Here is a 17,961-nt window from a genome sequence, read left to right as displayed (position 1 = left end):
TTGATCAATAGATCTTGGAATAATAATAATTTCCACAATTGGATGTGTTTAAAAAAAAAATTGTTCCTGAGATAATGTTATACATGTGCCCCTGCTGTGCACTGTGTAACGGCCGAGTCTGACCGTACAGGGACATGGCCTGATCATACCACATCTCCTGGGCCGGGGAGGAAGTAATAAAGTATATAAACATTACAGCATGGGATCACAGCGGTTTTCTTTTTGTGAGGTAAAACATTCTCTCACCACAGGAACATTTTATATAACATCCAATTGTAGAAATGATCATTATTCCAAGATCTATTGATTAAAAATCAACTTTGATGATTGTAAGAAAAACCCTTTAATTACAACCAGAGAAAAAAAGTTTTAAATTTACACGTATTTTTAAATGTTTTTGTGACTTATTTTTTTCCTTAGAGGACTTGAACCTGTAATTGCTTGATTGGTCTGGGGCTTTGGCAGCTGGACGTCATACAATCACATTGGTTTTTATAGTAATTTTGTGGGAAGCGGCTGTTGCCAAAGGTTTACATAAAATCTGAATTTAAACAATAGATCCTTCTCTGAAGACACTTACCACTTAAGTAAAGTTTAAAGGGCATATCTGGGACTTAAAAAAAAAAAAAAAAGTGCCTAAGCGCTAACAGTCAGGTGGTTGCTACCTACCTGACTGTTGCGCCCGGCGCTGTTTATCGACACCACAGAGCAGTCACAGACCGCCTCTGCTGGCGATTCAGCTGATGTCGTGACAACAGAGGTGTGACTTTTCGTCCGCTTTGCTCTATAGACTGGGACGGGACAGCTGACATTGTGCCGATTGACAGTTGGCTCCCCCAGTTAGGCAGCGGGAATTCGGCTGTCAATCAGTATGACATCGGCTGTCCTGCCCGGTCTACAGAGCAGAGAGGAAGACAAGCCTCCGCTCTGTTGACAAAGCCATTGTAATTGCTGGCAGGGGTGGTCTGTGACTGTTCTGCGCTGGCAAAGAACGGCGCCGGGCAAAACAGGCAGGTAGAAAATACCTGCTTGTGATTGCTTAGGCACATTTAAAAAAATAAAGTCCTGGATATTCCATTTAAGTCTTGAGATCATAGGCTAGTACTGAAAAAAACAAAAACATTCAGTGTGCTAATTACTTAAAATTTAGTGCTCTATTATGGTACATGGGTACTGATGACTGAAAACACAGGGTCCCTTAAAGGAAATATGTTAGTAGGAATAAGCCCCTTAAGCCGTCTATATGAGCATGTAGGTCATAGGAAGCTGAGTAAAATGATACCTTGATATCTGCGATCCTAGGTCTTATTCCAGAGACATACACATGTTTCTTAATATGTAAATGAGCTGCTAAGATCTATGAACCGGACACTGATCTCCCTGAGGATCTGCCTCCAGAGATTATAAATGAAAAAGGGCGGAACCAATGTGAGACATGTAATGACTGACAGTCTGCTCTGTTGATCTACATGTCTCACACCGGTTAACAGCTCATTTATATATAAAGGAAAAATGTGGATTTCTCAGCAATAAAACATTGGGTAACAGATGTCAAGGTGTCATTTTATTCAGCTTCCTAAGACCTACATACTTATATAGACGGCTAAGGAGGGTTTTTCCTACTGACAGATACCCTTTAAGAGGGCATCAGAGGTTCATTTACTGAACTGTCTATAAGCTATTGTTGCTAATAGCAACAGTCACCGCAACGGAAAAATGAGAAATGAAAGTGGTGCTGTGATTGGTTGCTATGAGCAACAAAGATGTACAATTGCCTCCATTGGGGTAATACAGCTTATGTTGAAGGGAATCTGTCACTAGATATGGTGCCTATAAGCTTTGGCCACCACCAGTGAGCTGTTATATACAGCGATCTAACATGCTGTATATAAGAGCTCAGGCCGCTGTGTAGAACGTAAAAATACCTTTATAATACTCACCTAAATGGTCAGTGCGGAGCAAATGGGTCGGATGGGCGTCTCCGTTCTCCGGTACCGGCGCCTCCTCTTTCGGCCATCTTTATCCTCCGTCTTCAAAAGCTAGTGTGGATGCCGCGTCCTACGTCATCTACACAAGCCAACACTGAGGTCCTGCACAAGTGCACTTTGTATTCTAGTGCGCATGCGTGGGCCTCAATGCCAGCTATTGTGTCATCCACACGAACTTCAGAAGGAGGAGGACAAAGATGGCCGAAAGAGGAGGCGCCGCACCCGGAGAAACCCATCCGACCCATCTGCACCACCCCTTAGGTGAGAATTATAAAGTGATTTTTACGTTCTACACAGCGGTCTGGGCTCTTATATACAGCATGTTAGAATGCTGTGTATAAGAGCCCGGTGGTGGCCGCAGCTTATAGGCCCCAAATCTGGTGACAGGTTCCCTTTAAAGGGTGAAATAATAAAAATGATCAGAATTTAGAGGAAGCATATGTGGGATATGGAGCAGTTCTGATTGAGGATAGATGAGGGGCAATCAGGCAAAATAATGATTAATTCAGCTTTAGTAATAAATAATGGAATTACCTCGTCTTCTCCCATAACTCCTCGCTGCATGTAAACAAAGGACAACATAATCAATGTTTCATATCATCACTTTATTCATTGACCTAATAAAACTAAGATCCAACACCATATTGTGTAATGAATAGAGCTTTTAATCAGGAATTGCACTGGGAAACTGCGACTATTTATGCTAAAGAATTCACTTTTTTTGCTCAAACCCCTTTAATTTAATTTGTCCAAGCAGATATACACAGGATATATTATTAATACGGACTATTTTAATATGTGATTTTTAGTATAGGTCTATCACAATTAAGTCTTTAATGCTTAACACTGAAAAAAGAGTAGGTAACTGCAAAGCTTTATGGTAACAGCAGAGCTGGGGTGACGTTATGCACCATTTGGCCTCCGGGGGCAGCATTTGATTAGGGCTTTAGAAGGTGTTATGAGTCCTCATAGCGGAAATAGCAATTCTATCCTCTAAATAAGCCAGGCTCATTTAGACTACCAAACAATGACAAAGCACATGGAGGTAGAGTAGTTATTTACTGAGCCTTATACAGCTCCCTGCAACTTCCACAGACTCTTATAGGGGCTTATTATATCTTCCTATTTCTCTAATTTTATACTACCGTAGATCAGAGAGGAAAAAGAAAGTGCCGCATTCCACTAGGCACGTTAAAATATCACTATATTCCCCTAACCGTCATACTAATAGGATATTTCCCTTGTATGTAACACCAGGGACCATATACGGGCCCATTGAGCCTCAGTAGTACCCAGTCGCACCAGACTTGGAGGCATTTCTTAGCTTTAGTACTTACTGATTCTTCTAAAAAAAAAGGGTTTCAGTCCAGATTTTACTCTGTAAGATTTCACAAACCAGTCTCAAAAGCTGATGCTCAGGGGTTGCACCTACTGGTCCTCAGGGGTGGAGCCTAAATATCCTACAATTTGGAATTTTGAAGGTTGGTAGATATTGGACTTTGGCAGGTTAACGATTAACACCTTGGAGCATATTGATAGGCTTTCCTTAGGATAGATCATCAATATCTGATCGGTTTTGGATCGACAGCCTTCTCCCACCCAATCATGTATTTGCAGCTTCGGCCAATGACTTAATATAACTAAAGCTGAGCAGCAGAGCTCGGTTTACTCCTAGTGGACGCTGCCGCATACTGCAAGGCAGGGGTATCATCAATAGCATAGTAGCGAATCACTGATTAAAGTGGTTAACCACTACTTTTACACTGATGGCCTATCCTTACGATCATCCTCGTCAATGTCCGATCGGCTAGGGCCCGATTCCAGCACCCCCGCAAATCAGCTGTTCTCACTGCTGGCAGCTGCCAGAAATGATCAGTTCTGGAGCTGCTCCATCTTCTGATAGCGGCCGTGGCCAGGTACTGCACATCCTTGGCCAGGTACTGCACATCCGTGGTCAAGTACTGCACATTCGTGGCCAGGTACTGCACATCCGTGGCCAGGTACTGCACATCCGTGGCCAGGTACTACACATCCGTGGCCAGGTACTACACATCCGTGGCCAGGTAATGCACATCCGTGGCCAGGTACTGCACATCCGTGGCCAGGTACTGCACATCGGTCTCCTATTGAGTTGAATGGGAGGAGGCTGTGCAGTACCTGGTCATGGTCACTTTCAGAAGATGGGGCAGCTCCGGAAACTGAACAATTCGGACGCCTACTGCTGCCAACATAGAGATCAGCTGATCGGTGGGGATGCGGGGTGTCGGACCCCGGCTGATCAGACAATGATGACCTATCCTAAGGCCATCAATGTAAAAGTAGTGTCCAGCCTCATTAACTTGACTCTTAATTTTAATGAACCTTGTAATCTCCGTCACTACTGCTCATCTAACAAAATCGCCAACTCTAAAGAGACAACATTCTACAACAAAAAGTGTAAATTTGATAGCGGTGCCTTTACTTCCAATACTATGTGGTGTAAACTCTGAGAACCTCGGGCACACATCATATGACCTATCATCCATTCTTCCAAAAGAACAAGAAAGGACAAAAAAAAAAAAAAAAAGAAAAAAAAAAAAAAAGGAAAAATAATCACATGCTCCAAAGAACATTTTGTACATTTGCCACATACAATATAATAGTTGTAATGTTTGACCTTCATCTGCCCAACGCGACCGGAATTTTTTCACCCTCTCGCCCATTGTCCACTCAACAAAAGCCCCTTGTAGCAATAAACAAATCATAAGAAATCTCATTGTGCCGAAGAGGATAAAGGAAAAGAAAAAAAAAATCCTCATTTATTCAATCGCTAATTCAACACAAGGCTTGGCATAGACACACATACATGTACGTTTTTGGAAAGAATCCCCCCTGTAGCAGTACACCTTCAGCTCGCTCACACTTTCGGTTACGGTGTAGTTACCGGCTGGGTCGTGTGCATATTTTTTCGCTCTTTTTTTTTTTTCTTTTAGCTTAGCCCAAAATGGTGAAAGAAGTTTATCTACTTCTCTCCTGAGACAGTTTCTACATTTATTATTGTGATGCTGAAAAATTGGCAATCCCCCCCTGTCCTGCTGACAGTTTCCATTTGAAGTGTTTATATGCTTATGTAGCTTTTTCAAAGACAAATCCATCTACGAGGGGCTGCTAATAAGTCTTTGGCTTTACCCAGGAAGAAACGAGATAGGATGATGAAACTTTACATTTATTCCACATACTCTCCACTGATATCACCACACGTTTTACAATCGGTATTCCAAGTTCTGTAAGCCTAGCAAAAAGAAGGATATTGGTTCTACCTCAAACCAGGCATCCGTAGCAGCAGAAATTTGGTACCCTTGAGGTGTTTCTTCAGGTTTGGAAACAGATGATAGTCGGAGGGAGCTAGATCTGGTAAATAAGGTGGGTGGTCAACCAGCTGGAAGCCCAGCTCTGCCAGTTTTGCCGTGCTTGCTTGTGCAGTGTGAGCGGATGCATTGTCTTGCAGGAACAAGATTCTTTTGGGCAGCTTGCCGCTCCTTTTGGCCTTCAGAGCTGTCTTCAATTGGTCCAAAAGTTCAATGTAATACCTTGCATTGATGGTGGAACCCCTTTGAAGGTAGTCCACTAGCAGCACACCCTCCTTATCTCAGAACACAGATGCCATCATTTTAGTGGCTGATTTTTGTACCCTGAACTTCTTTGGATGAGGAGAACTACTGTGCCTCCATTCTTTTGACTGCTCCTTGTTTTCAGGGTCATACAAATAAATCCAGGTGACAGATCATCCATAGTGACCATAGTCGATCCAGGAGGTTCTTATCGGTCCAGAAATGCTGACAAATGGACCGGGAAGTTGTCATTCGCATACTTCTCTGATCTGTTGTCAAACTTTTGGGGACCCACTCTGCAGATCGTTTCCTTATGTCCAAATGTTCATGGATAATGACTAGGGATGATCGAATACCTCAAATATTCGGCTTTGCGAATATTTTCCGAATACCTCGTCACTATTTGACTATTTGATGCGCAATGTAAGTCTATGGGAAGCCCGAATAGTACCAAATAGTTGTTATTCGGGTTTCCCATAGACTTACATTGCACATCGAATATTCGCGAATAGTCGAATAGCGGCGATGTATTCGGAAAATATTCGCGAAGCCGAATAATCGAAGTATTCGATCATCCCTAATAATGACACAAACACATTCACGGGAAATCCCCATGATCTCTGCAATTGCTTTAGGTGAAATTCGTGGATTCTCCAGTATGAGGTTGTGCTCAGCATCGACGATCTCCGGAACAACAACCACTCTCTGTCGTCCAGGACGTTCCTCATCATTGGGGCTGAAGTGGCCCGTTTTAAATTTGGCATCCCAGTTCTTAACTGTGGAATATAAAGGGCATTGATCCCCCAATGTCTGCGACATATCACCATGAATATCCTTCACGGAATTTCCTTGCAGAAACAAGAATTTTATCACTGCTCTGCTCTCAGTTGCTGTGAATATCGCATTATACTCCGACATTTTGTTTTCCCGCGTGCGTAGAACACTGTTGCCATAAGCAACAAACACACAATTTTGAAAACATATTAGACACATAAGGCTTTCATATGATGTAACATTTGTTACCAAAGAAACAAAAAAAAAGATCACAAAGCCAAAGACTTATCAGCAGCCCCTCGTATAACTTTAACTAGAGTCAGTTCCTCATTACAGAGAAATTGCTGTTTGAATCAATATGGAAATAAAGCTGAAGTGCTTTTGGAGTGTGGAAGCACTTCCCAAGCCTCTGCTCCCCCCAGGTCTATTCCCCATCCAGCGTTGCCCTCTACTTCACCAATGACTTTTTTGCAGTGATGCTTCAAGCAAACGAACTGTCAGTCATACAGCAAAAGGTGGCGCTGGGCAGGGATGAAAGCTGAGGCCTGGGAAGTTCTACCACACTCTGAAAGCACTTCAGTTTCACGTCTATATTGATTCAAACAGCGATTTTTCATTAATGGAGTAATGAACTAGCTAGTAAAAGGTTTGGATGGACATCCTTTGCAAGATCACATATAAATAGTGTGAGGTATCAACCGGCTGTATTACAAAGGGCCGGTATGTTTTGCAGAAGCGTGGGTGCTCTGCAATGTGAAGCTGGCTGGGACCTGTGGTTCTACAGGATTGCATTACATGCAGAGCCATGGAAGGGTGTGTGATGCTGATTACACACTCCTTACCACCTGTGGGTGTGGCTCCAGGGGTTAAAGCAATCCTGTCTCTGAATCTGCAGGAAGTGTGTCTAGGGCAGTCTAGTTAGAGACTAGCTCTAGACTTCCAGCGTGTATGCTGGGAGAGTGTGAGAGCAGAGCCGAGAGTTCTGCATAGAGAGTGTCGAGGGCAGTCTAGGGAGAGACTGGCTCTAGACTTCCAGTGTGTGTGCTGGAGATGGAGAGAGCAGAAGCAGGGTGTTTTGCACTCCTCCGGAGACCTTCTTCTGAAGGAAGGGGCTTTTAGGTCCATGTGTAAAGCCATGTGGCTGGAGCCAGGGGGAACCTGGAAAGGACACTAGCCACCTTAAGAGGAAGGTAACTGGGATTGGACCTGGGGTCTGGATACTGACAAGGGTCAGTGACACATGGGTGGCAGTCCAAAAGTGTGTGGACTTTATATTATGTGTTGGTCTTTGAGGAGAAAGCCAACGAACGGCATCTTTATGTTATGTGACCTGATATGGTTTATGGACCTGTTAATAAACCAGATGGTCTGTTAAAGAGACCAATTACTCTGGCGTGCTTTAATCCCGCTACCTGATGTGTGGCCCACATACACTTGGGGCCCACATTGTCACATTATGGTGGAGAATGCGGGCATATGGCCTGGTTGCTAGGGGCAACGCAGCCTGGTTGCTAAGGGCAATGCAGCCTGGTTGCTAAGGGCAACGGCCTAGGACATATTCTTGTGGATACGGACTGCTTGCTGTGGATCGGCGGGTCCACGAAAAATTTTTTGAAGCGGTTTGCGGTGGATCGGCGGGTCCACGAAAATTGTCTGCGCACTCAAGCAGCTGGCGGTGGATCGGCGGGTCCACGAACAGGGACAGCGCTCTCAAGCACCTGGCGGTGAATCAGCAGGTCGTTGGGGACCTGTGCTGCAGTGGCGAGAGTCAAGCGACTGGAGGTTCCAGGCCAGCCGGAATTGCGAGGCCCTGCTTGGTGAGCAGTGATACACCACAAGCTGGAGACCCTGGTTGTACGGGCGGTACAACCCGGAAAGGTTAGTGGTTCTCTAACCCCCCCCCCTGTCTTTGACCACCGGGTATTACCCATTGGAGCGCCCCTCCTGTTCCTCTTTTCGTTGCAGCATGGAGGAGCTCCTGAACCAGCTGCTGCAGAGCCAGCAGCACCAACGGCATGTGCCTGGAGGTCCAGTGACAGCAGTGGGGGCTAAAAGCCAAAAAGAGGGAATGGTCCCTGCGGACGTTGTGGAGGAGCTGTACCTGGTCCAGGGACAGCAGGAGCTGTCAGTGTGTAGCGATGTCGCAGCCATGGACCAGTTTGAGCGTACCCTTCGGGGGCCGGTATGGACACTGGGTGCCCAGGGAGATAAGGGCGAACGGTGTGAACTGGGGGCTAAGGACGTTGCATGGAAACCCCAAAAGGGGGCGGAGTCCCAAAAAGGGGTGGTTGCCCAAAAGGGGGCGGAGTCCCAGAACGAGGTGGTTGCCCAAAAGGGGGCGGAGTCCCAAAAAGGGGTGGTTGCCCATAAGGGGGTGGTTGCCCATAAAGGGGTGGTTGCCCATAAGGGGATGGAGTCCCAGAAAGCGGTGGTCCCCCAAAAGGGTGCGGAGCATCCCAAATCCAAGGGTGAAGTGGTGCAGATGGACTGTAGCCAGGGACAACAGTGTTCATGCCACAAGTGTCCTGTTTGCAATATAGACCACCCATCCGACGAGAAGCCACGTCTGTGTTCCGTGGAAGTGGATGGGGAATCTGTAACAGGGGTCGTAGACTCAAGGAGCTTGGTGACCCTGGTGAGGGCCACTTCTGATGTCAACGTGATTCCTGGAAGGAAGATCCACGTCGGCTGCACCCACAGTAGTGAGACAGAATACCCGGTCTCCAGAGTGGTCATTAAGACAGCCTGGGACAGTGGTTCTCATGATGTTGCTGTAGTCTCAGATTTACTGCACCCAATTATTATAGGTTGGGACTCTAAATTATTTGTGCACTTGTGGAAGCAGGGGGACGTATACGGTTGCTTGTGTAAGAGCCGGAACAGCCCAAAGGAAACCCCACCACATTGGGAGGTGAAAAGGGGTCCTTGTTGTGCAGTTATGTGTGGTAAGGAGGAGATAGCACCTCCTAAAATTGACTGTCCTAAGTTAGGGGTGACCAAAGAAAATGATGGACGGACCCAACTTAGTGTCATAAGGACTAAGGGAATAACCGATAGTGTGACCGTTAAAAACGGGGTAGCTCCAGAAAGGGAGGCAGATATCTGGTTAAGTGGGGACATGATAGTCCAGGATGCCAGGGGGAGTGATGATGACTCCAGTAAAGACACTGACTCTAGTAAGGTGACAAACGAGTACAGTGTGGTACAGAGGGGCGAGAAGGGCAAAACTTCCTCCCGACGCCGAAGACGTAATAAGCGCCGAGAGGGGGCACAGTGTAGGCCGTCTGAGGGTGCAGAGAAAGTGATATGCCTGGTTAATGAAAACATGGTGCTAGTAACACCTGCTACGGTGGAGTCAGACGGTGATATCCTACAAAAGACTGAGGAATCAGAGATTGAACTGACACATTGTGACGACAGAAATCAGAGCGCTGCAAGTGCAGAGAAGGAGCCAACCAAGGACGTAATGGTGGTGGTCCCTATGATTTCAAAGTGTGAAGTTGATAGTCTGTCAGGCGAGAGTGGTATAGGAAATGGAATCCTAGAGAGTGTGGGGGAAGGAATAATCCCCAACAGTCGTGGTGAGCAGACTGGTGAACTACCAAGAGCTGGGGTGGATGACAGCGAATGTAGCCCCAAAACTCTAAAAGGAACAGAGTGCCATGTGGAAGGGTGTGACACCCAGGCTGAGGGTGGCACTGCAGAGACCCCAGAGGAAGGTGAAGATAATGCAGTGAAGACCCAAGAAACAGCTGGCGCTGAAGTGAAGAGAGCCTCTGAGGAGGTGAAGTCTGGAGCAAAGGTCTCATCCAGGACTGGGAGCCTGCCTGACCTGCTTGCTAAAACCATGATGGAGGATATAGAGACGGTCATGGGTAAGAAGAGTAAGAAACCCAAATGTTCTGAAGCTGAGTTGGAAGAAGCCTCAGAAATAGTGTGTCGTAGACCAGAGAGGTCCGCACGTGAAGACTCATTCAAGAGGATGAGCAAAGACCATCTGCAACAAGAGATACTTCTTAGGCAGCCTACTGAGAGTCGAGTAAGGGAGCTGGAGAAAGAAGTGGCTGAGCTCCGAAGTCGCTTGGCAGAGTACCAGTCCAAGTCCCAGGGAGCCTTGGAGCAGATGGAGCAGCGAGTGTCAATCCTGACCAAACATGTTGAAGCAGGGGAGGCCCAAAGAGAGCTGACTTTGGAAGCTAAACTTGACAAGCATGTGGCAGGGATGAATGAGACTTCTGTAGTCAAGTGCATGGTGGATATACCTGAGGACCTAAGAGAAGCGTGTGCCACCGGGTGCATGCATGATGAATTTAAGAGAGCTGTGGAAGCGTGTGAGGTCTACTGTACCCCAGGGGCTGAACAGTTAGTGATATTGTCTACCAGTAAAATTACTGGGCAGCGGGTGGCTATTCTAAAGGACATGCACTTCAGATGTGTTCGTATGAAGTGGCAGGTCCAACTGCAAAAGGAAGAAGCCACTAGACAGCTAGAGTATAAAAGGAAAGCGCAGAGTCTGGCGAAAGATATCGTCCAAGTACCCCGGGCTCTGGTGGGGAGAGTCATTGGAAGAACCGGACGAGTCATGCAAGACATGGTGAATAAGTCGGGATTGGTGAGATTAAGAATCCCTGCTGCTAATGAGAGCAAGGTACCCAGGGAAGCTGGTATGGTTCCGTTCGTCTGTGTCGGGACTGTAGAGAGTCTTGGAAACATTCGAAGCCTTATTGAATATCGGGTACACCATGTACGTGATATGGAGCGGTTGTGGCAAGAAAACCTGAAAATTAAGGAGCAGCTTCGCCAACTGTGTGGGGGACAGCAACAGTCTTCCACCCGTTGTTCAGGGGAAAGAAGTGGAAGATGGCGTGTCAGTCCAGTAGTTCAGACGCGCGATAAAAGGAATCGCCGACAGAGTGGTAACCTACGATGTACTGTAGATAGTGGCCGCTATGAGCTTAGAGTTCCCGACAGTAGCCTTGGGGGTACTCGAAAAAGCTTAGGTTCGGACAAGACTGTAGGTTTGACTGGGGACATGTCTCTCTACTATGGTGACCCTGGGAGGGGGTCAGGGAGAGAACGGTCTGGAAATGGGACGTCCTTTAACCCTAGGTTGACCAGACAGGGTTTGGTGACAGTGTCGGGCGATGCCTCAGGGACTACTGCTCTTGGACGGCCCTCTCTACTGGTGGGGCTTGGCAGCGGGGATGCCCTGTCTCGCGGCCCCAGGTCATTGGCAAGTGTTCTCCCCTACGGGTTTGAACAGAGGGGGAGGGTATGTGAGGTATCAACCGGCTGTATTACAAAGGGCCGGTATGTTTTGCAGAAGCGTGGGTGCTCTGCAATGTGAAGCTGGCTGGGACCTGTGGTTCTACAGGATTGCATTACATGCAGAGCCATGGAAGGGTGTGTGATGCTGATTACACACTCCTTACCACCTGTGGGTGTGGCTCCAGGGGTTAAAGCAATCCTGTCTCTGAATCTGCAGGAAGTGTGTCTAGGGCAGTCTAGTTAGAGACTAGCTCTAGACTTCCAGCGTGTATGCTGGGAGAGTGTGAGAGCAGAGCCGAGAGTTCTGCATGGAGAGTGTCGAGGGCAGTCTAGGGAGAGACTGGCTCTAGACTTCCAGTGTGTGTGCTGGAGATGGAGAGAGCAGAAGCAGGGTGTTTTGCACTCCTCCGGAGACCTTCTTCTGAAGGAAGGGGCTTTTAGGTCCATGTGTAAAGCCATGTGGCTGGAGCCAGGGGGAACCTGGAAAGGACACTAGCCACCTTAAGAGGAAGGTAACTGGGATTGGACCTGGGGTCTGGATACTGACAAGGGTCAGTGACACATGGGTGGCAGTCCAAAAGTGTGTGGACTTTATATTATGTGTTGGTCTTTGAGGAGAAAGCCAACGAACGGCATCTTTATGTTATGTGACCTGATATGGTTTATGGACCTGTTAATAAACCAGATGGTCTGTTAAAGAGACCAATTACTCTGGCGTGCTTTAATCCCGCTACCTGATGTGTGGCCCACATACACTTGGGGCCCACATTGTCACAATAGTTAATATGGGGAGCAATCATGCTGACAAATTTTCTTTAAAGGGAATCTGTCACCAGTTTTTTGCCACCTAATCTGAGAGCAGCATAACATAGGGACAGAGATCCTGATTCCAGCGATGTGTCACTTACTTGGGTGCTTAGAAATCACTGTCTAATCAGCAAGAGATTATCATTAGAGGACTACTTGGCGTGCTGTAGGTAGTCCAACATATTCATGAGCTCTGTATAACTGCTAGATCTGCAGCAGAGAAAACAGTGATTTTATCAAAATGACAGCAAACAGCTCAGTAAGTGACACATCACTGGAATCAGGGTCTCTGTCTCTACATTATGCTGCTCTAAGATGGGAGCAAAAACCTGGTGACAGATTCACTTTAACACGTACAGTACCTACAAGTAGTATTCAACCCCCTGCAGATTTAGCAGGTTTGATAAGATGCAAATAAGTTAGAGCCTGCAAACTTCAAACAAGAGCAGGATTTATTAACAGATGCATAAATCTTACAAACCAACAAGTTATGTTGCTCAGTTAAATTTTCATAAATTTTCAACATAAAAGTGTGGGTCAATTATTATTCAACCCCTAGGTTTAATATTTTGTGGAATAACCCTTGTTTGCAATTACATCTAATAATCGTCTTTTATAAGACCTGATCAGGCCGGCACAGGTCTCTGGAGTTATCTTGGCCCACTCCTCCATGCAGATCTTCTCCAAGTTATCTAGGTTCTTTGGGTGTCTCATGTGGACTTTAATCTTGAGCTCCTTCCACAAGTTTTCAATTGGGTTAAGGTCAGGAGACTGACTAGGCCACTGCAACACCTTGATTTTTTCCCTGTTGAACCAGGCCTTGGTTTTCTTGGCTGTGTGCTTTGGGTCGTTGTCTTGTTGGAAGATGAAATGACGACCCATCTTAAGATCCTTGATGGAGGAGTGGAGGTTCTTGGCCAAAATCTCCAGGTAGGCCGTGCTATCCATCTTCCCATGGATGCGGACCAGATGGCCAGGCCCCTTGGCTGAGAAACAGCCCCACAGCATGATGCTGCCACCACCATGCTTGACTGTAGGGATGGTATTCTTGGGGTCGTATGCAGTGCCATCCAGTCTCCAAACGTCACGTGTGTGGTTGGCACCAAAGATCTCGATCTTGGTCTCATCAGACCAGAGAACCTTGAACCAGTCTGTCTCAGAGTCCTCCAAGTGATCATGAGCAAACTGTAGACGAGCCTTGACATGACGCTTTGAAAGTAAAGGTACCTTACGGGCTCGTCTGGAACGGAGACCATTGCGGTGGAGTACGTTACTTATGGTATTGACTGAAACCAATGTCCCCACTGCCATGAGATCTTCCCGGAGCTCCTTCCTTGTTGTCCTTGGGTTAGCCTTGACTCTTCGGACAAGCCTGGCCTCGGCACGGGTGGAAACTTTCAAAAGCTGTCCAGGCCGTGGAAGGCTAACAGTAGTTCCATAAGCCTTCCACTTCCGGATGATGCTCCCAACAGTGGAGACAGGTAGGCCCAACTCCTTGGAAAGGGTTTTGTACCCCTTGCCAGCCATGTGACCCTCCACGATCTTGTCTCTGATGGCCTTGGAATGCTCCTTTGTCTTTCCCATGTTGACCAAGTATGAGTGCTGTTCACAAGTTTGGGGAGGGTCTTAATTAGTCAGAAAAGGCTGGAAAAAGAGATAATTAATCCAAACTTGTGAAGCTCATTGTTCTTTGTGCCTGAAATACTTCTTAATACTTTAGGGGAACCAAACAGAATTCTTGTGGTTTGAGGGGTTGAATAATAAATGACCCTCTGAATAAACTTTTCACAATTTAAAAAAAAAAATAAAAAAAAGAAATAACATTCTTTTTTGCTGCAGTGCATTTCACACTTCCAGGCTGATTTACAGTCCAAATCTCACAATGCCAAGTTAATTCCGAATGTGTAAACCTGCTAAATCTGCAGGGGGTTGAATACTACTTGTAGGCACTGTATGTCTTGAACCAGTGACCGCGAAAACAGAGACGTGTATTTTTGATTCAAGTGACAGATCAAGTTTGTCTATTCAAAACAATATATTCATAAATAAAAATAAAAAACAAAACCAAGAGACCACGGATGCCATCAATGTGTCATCTCAATTCTTATCTTATCTTCTTATTTGACTTTTTAATGGACTTATTTTTCAGCATTTTGTTCCACACCTGCTGTCACGGAGGTGTACAGATGGAACGGGGACTCCTAGGCTGACCATACGACTGGGGCCCCCTGTGTTGTCCCTTATCTCGAAGGTAGACTTGATGGTAGCCAGGTTCGAGCCTCCAATATGACCCTGTCTCCTGTCCGAGCCCTGATGCTACTTTCCAGCATCCAGGGATCAGGCCGGAGACCCAGTAAAAAAAAAAAAAAAAAAAAAAAGTGTGTCTAGTGATTTAGTCAGTAGTATTAGCCACACCTGTTTCTAGAAGCTTCTAGCAGCTTCTAGTAGTCCTTGTAGAACTATATAAACCAGCCAGAGCTAGCGAGGTGCTGAGAGTGCGAGGTACTGAAGTAAAGGGAGGCGACTGAAGATAAGTGTGGCATAGTTTTAACACAATCTCATAGTGGTGATAACTGTAGCTGTTTAAGAAGAGAAGAGTCGCCGTAAGCTGATCGATTGCTGGGACTTGCCGGGTCTCGCTGTTTGAGGACATCGCAAAACCGCGCGCCGTCAGACTTTCGCCTGTCATACGCTACATCAGCATTATGGAAGAGAAGAAAATCCACATGGTCACCTGCAACACATGCTACATGTTTACGGATCTGCCGCACAAGAAATTCAACTTCACCTGTCAAAAGTGCAAACTTGTTGCCCTCTTAGAGGAAAAGGTGCAGGGACTGGAAGAAAGAATAGCAACTTTGAAGCTAATTAAAGAACATGAGGACTTCTTGGACGAGGCAGAAGCAACAATTCAGGATATGGAAAGTGAGAAAAGCTTCAGAACACATACAGAGGCTGAAAAGTGGACACATGTGACCAAAAGAAGCCAGCGGATCAAGTGGTCGGCACCACCCACACAGCTTAGCAACCAATATGAAGCCCTCATGCTGGAGAACGAAAATGGCACAGCTCAGGATGATACCGTCTCTACAGGAGAAGACACAGTATCAACAAAAGAAGTTACTTTGTCAACAAAAGCAGAAACAAAAGACACTCAAAAGCACTCAGGAGCAACAAGCAGTGCGTCCAGAAAGAAAAGAAGAGTGGTAGTTATGGGCGACTCACTACTAAGAGGCACGGAGGCAACTATCTGCAGGCCGGACATAACCGCACGAGAAGTATGCTGCCTCCCTGGAGCAAAAATCAAGGATGTGGCCAACAGGATACCAACTATCCTCGGATCCAAGGACGAATACCCATTCCTATTGATACATGTAGGAACAAACGACACGGCAAGAAATGATCTGCCAACTATTTGTGAAGACTTTGAAATTCTGGGGAAGAAAATAAAGGAACGGAACGTACAGGTTGTTTTCTCATCAATCCTCCCAGTCGATGGCCATGGTGTCAGAAGATGGAATAGGATACTAAATTTGAACAACTGGCTACGACGGTGGTGCAGGCAGCAAGGATTTGGATTCTTAGACCATGGAGTGAATTACCTCTACGATGGACTTCTCGCAAGAGACGGGATACACCTCACAAAACCTGGGAAACACACGTTCGCCAGAAGGCTTGCCACACTCATCAGGAGGGCTTTAAACTAGAAGAAGAGGGGATGGGAGAAAAAACAGCAGACAAGAACATGCAGCAGAAGGACAAACTAATCAAGGATACTAGATGCCGTAAAGAGGACCCAAGACAGGGTACTAAGAAGGAAGCTGAGAAAAGGGGAGCAAAACTTCTTTCCTGCATGCTGACCAATGCAAGAAGCCTGACCAATAAGATGGAGGAACTGGAGCTGGTAATGTATGAGGAGAAATACGACATAGTAGGAATAACTGAGACATGGTTAGATGATAGTTATGACTGGGCGGCTAACCTGCAAGGATATGAATTGTTTAGGAGGGATCGTAAAAAAAGGAAAGGGGGTGGAGTCTGTCTATATATAAAGTCCAGTTTAAAGCCCAGACTAAGAGAAGATATTCAAGAGGGAAATGAAGAGGTGGAGTCTCTATGGGTGGAGATACAAGGAGGGAAAACTAATAAAATCCTCATAGGGGTTTGTTATAAGCCACCAAATATAACAGAAACCACTGAAAATGTATTATTGAAACAAATAGACAAAGCAGCAAATCACAATGAGGTGATTATTATGGGGGACTTCAATTACCCCGATATAGACTGGGAAACTGAAACCTGTGTATCTCAGAAAGGAAACCGGTTTCTGTCAGTAACTAAGGATAATTATCTGTCCCAACTTGTGCCGGGCCCAACTAGAGGGGCAGCCCTTCTGGACTTAATTTTAAGCAACAGGCCAGATAGAATAACAGACGTACGAGTGGATGGGCACCTAGGGAATAGTGACCACAATATAATACAATTCCACTTGTCCTTTAGTAAGGTGCCTTGGAGGGGGGTAACAAAAACGCTGAATTTCAGGAAAGCAAAGTTTGATCAACTTAGAGAAGACCTTCGCCAAATTGATTGGGACAATGTCCTCAAAAATGGGAGCACAGAAAATAAGTGGGAAATTTTTAAATCAGTATTAAACACCCACTGCGAGCTAGCCATACCATACAGAAATAAAAGGGCTAGGAACAGGAGAAAACCAATGTGGCTTAATAAGGATGTAAAAGGGGCAATGAATAATAAGAAAAAGGCATTTAAAAAGCTAAAACAAGAAGGCAGCGAGGAAGCATTAAAAATATATAGAGAAAAAAATAAAATGTGTAAAAAACAAATATATTTAGCAAAAGTAGAAACTGAGAGACTCATTGCTAAGGAAAGCAAAACAAATCCCAAACTATTCTTTAATTATATAAACAGAAAAAAGATTAAAATTGATGGTGTTGGCCCTTTAAAGAATAATGAGGGTAAAATCATAGAAAGCGATGTGGGAAAAGCAAATGTTTTAAATACTTTTTTCTCAACTGTGTTCACACAGGAAAAGCATATGCCAGGGGAAATGCAGAGTGATCATGTAAATGCCCCATTAAGTATGACCTGCCTAACCCAGGAAGAAGTGCAGAACCGACTTAGTAACATTAAAATTGACAAATCACCAGGCCCTGATGGCATTCACCCTCGGGTATTAAGGGAGTTAAGTAATGTGATAGACAGGCCTCTATTCCTTTTATTTAAAGACTCTATAGAAACTGGGTCTGTTCCACTGGATTGGCGGCTAGCAAATGTGATACCAATATTCAAAAAAGGGTGCAAAAGGGAACCTGGAAACTATAGGCCGGTAAGCTTAACATCTGTTGTGGGTAAAATGTTTGAAGGGTTTTTAAGGGATACTATTATGGAATGTCTCAATGTTAATAACTGTTTAACTCCATATCAACATGGATTTATGAAGGATCGCTCCTGTCAAACTAACCTGATCAGCTTCTATGAGGATGTAAGCTCTCACATGGACCGAGGAGAATCAT

The 17,961-nt window shown here is 45.5% G+C and overlaps 1 protein-coding gene across 5 annotated transcripts in view; it reads right to left on the bottom strand.

The window, feature by feature from the left end:
- The window catches only part of CPEB2 (cytoplasmic polyadenylation element binding protein 2), a 156,267-nt gene that overhangs the window by 35,940 nt on the left and 102,366 nt on the right, over positions 1-17,961 (bottom strand). For 3 of the 5 annotated variants that reach the window (XM_075346894.1, XM_075346895.1, XM_075346898.1), the window contains one exon: positions 2,523-2,546. The exons of the other annotated variants lie outside the window; for them this stretch is intronic. In XM_075346894.1, the coding sequence (XP_075203009.1) occupies positions 2,523-2,546 (24 nt within the window). The remainder of the gene's footprint in view (positions 1-2,522; positions 2,547-17,961) is intronic. 5 annotated transcript variants of the gene reach the window in all.

Source organism: Anomaloglossus baeobatrachus, chromosome 1 (genome assembly GCF_048569485.1).
Source record: "Anomaloglossus baeobatrachus isolate aAnoBae1 chromosome 1, aAnoBae1.hap1, whole genome shotgun sequence".
Taxonomy (NCBI): domain Eukaryota; kingdom Metazoa; phylum Chordata; class Amphibia; order Anura; family Aromobatidae; genus Anomaloglossus; species Anomaloglossus baeobatrachus.
This window is presented reverse-complemented; position numbering and strand designations above follow the sequence as displayed.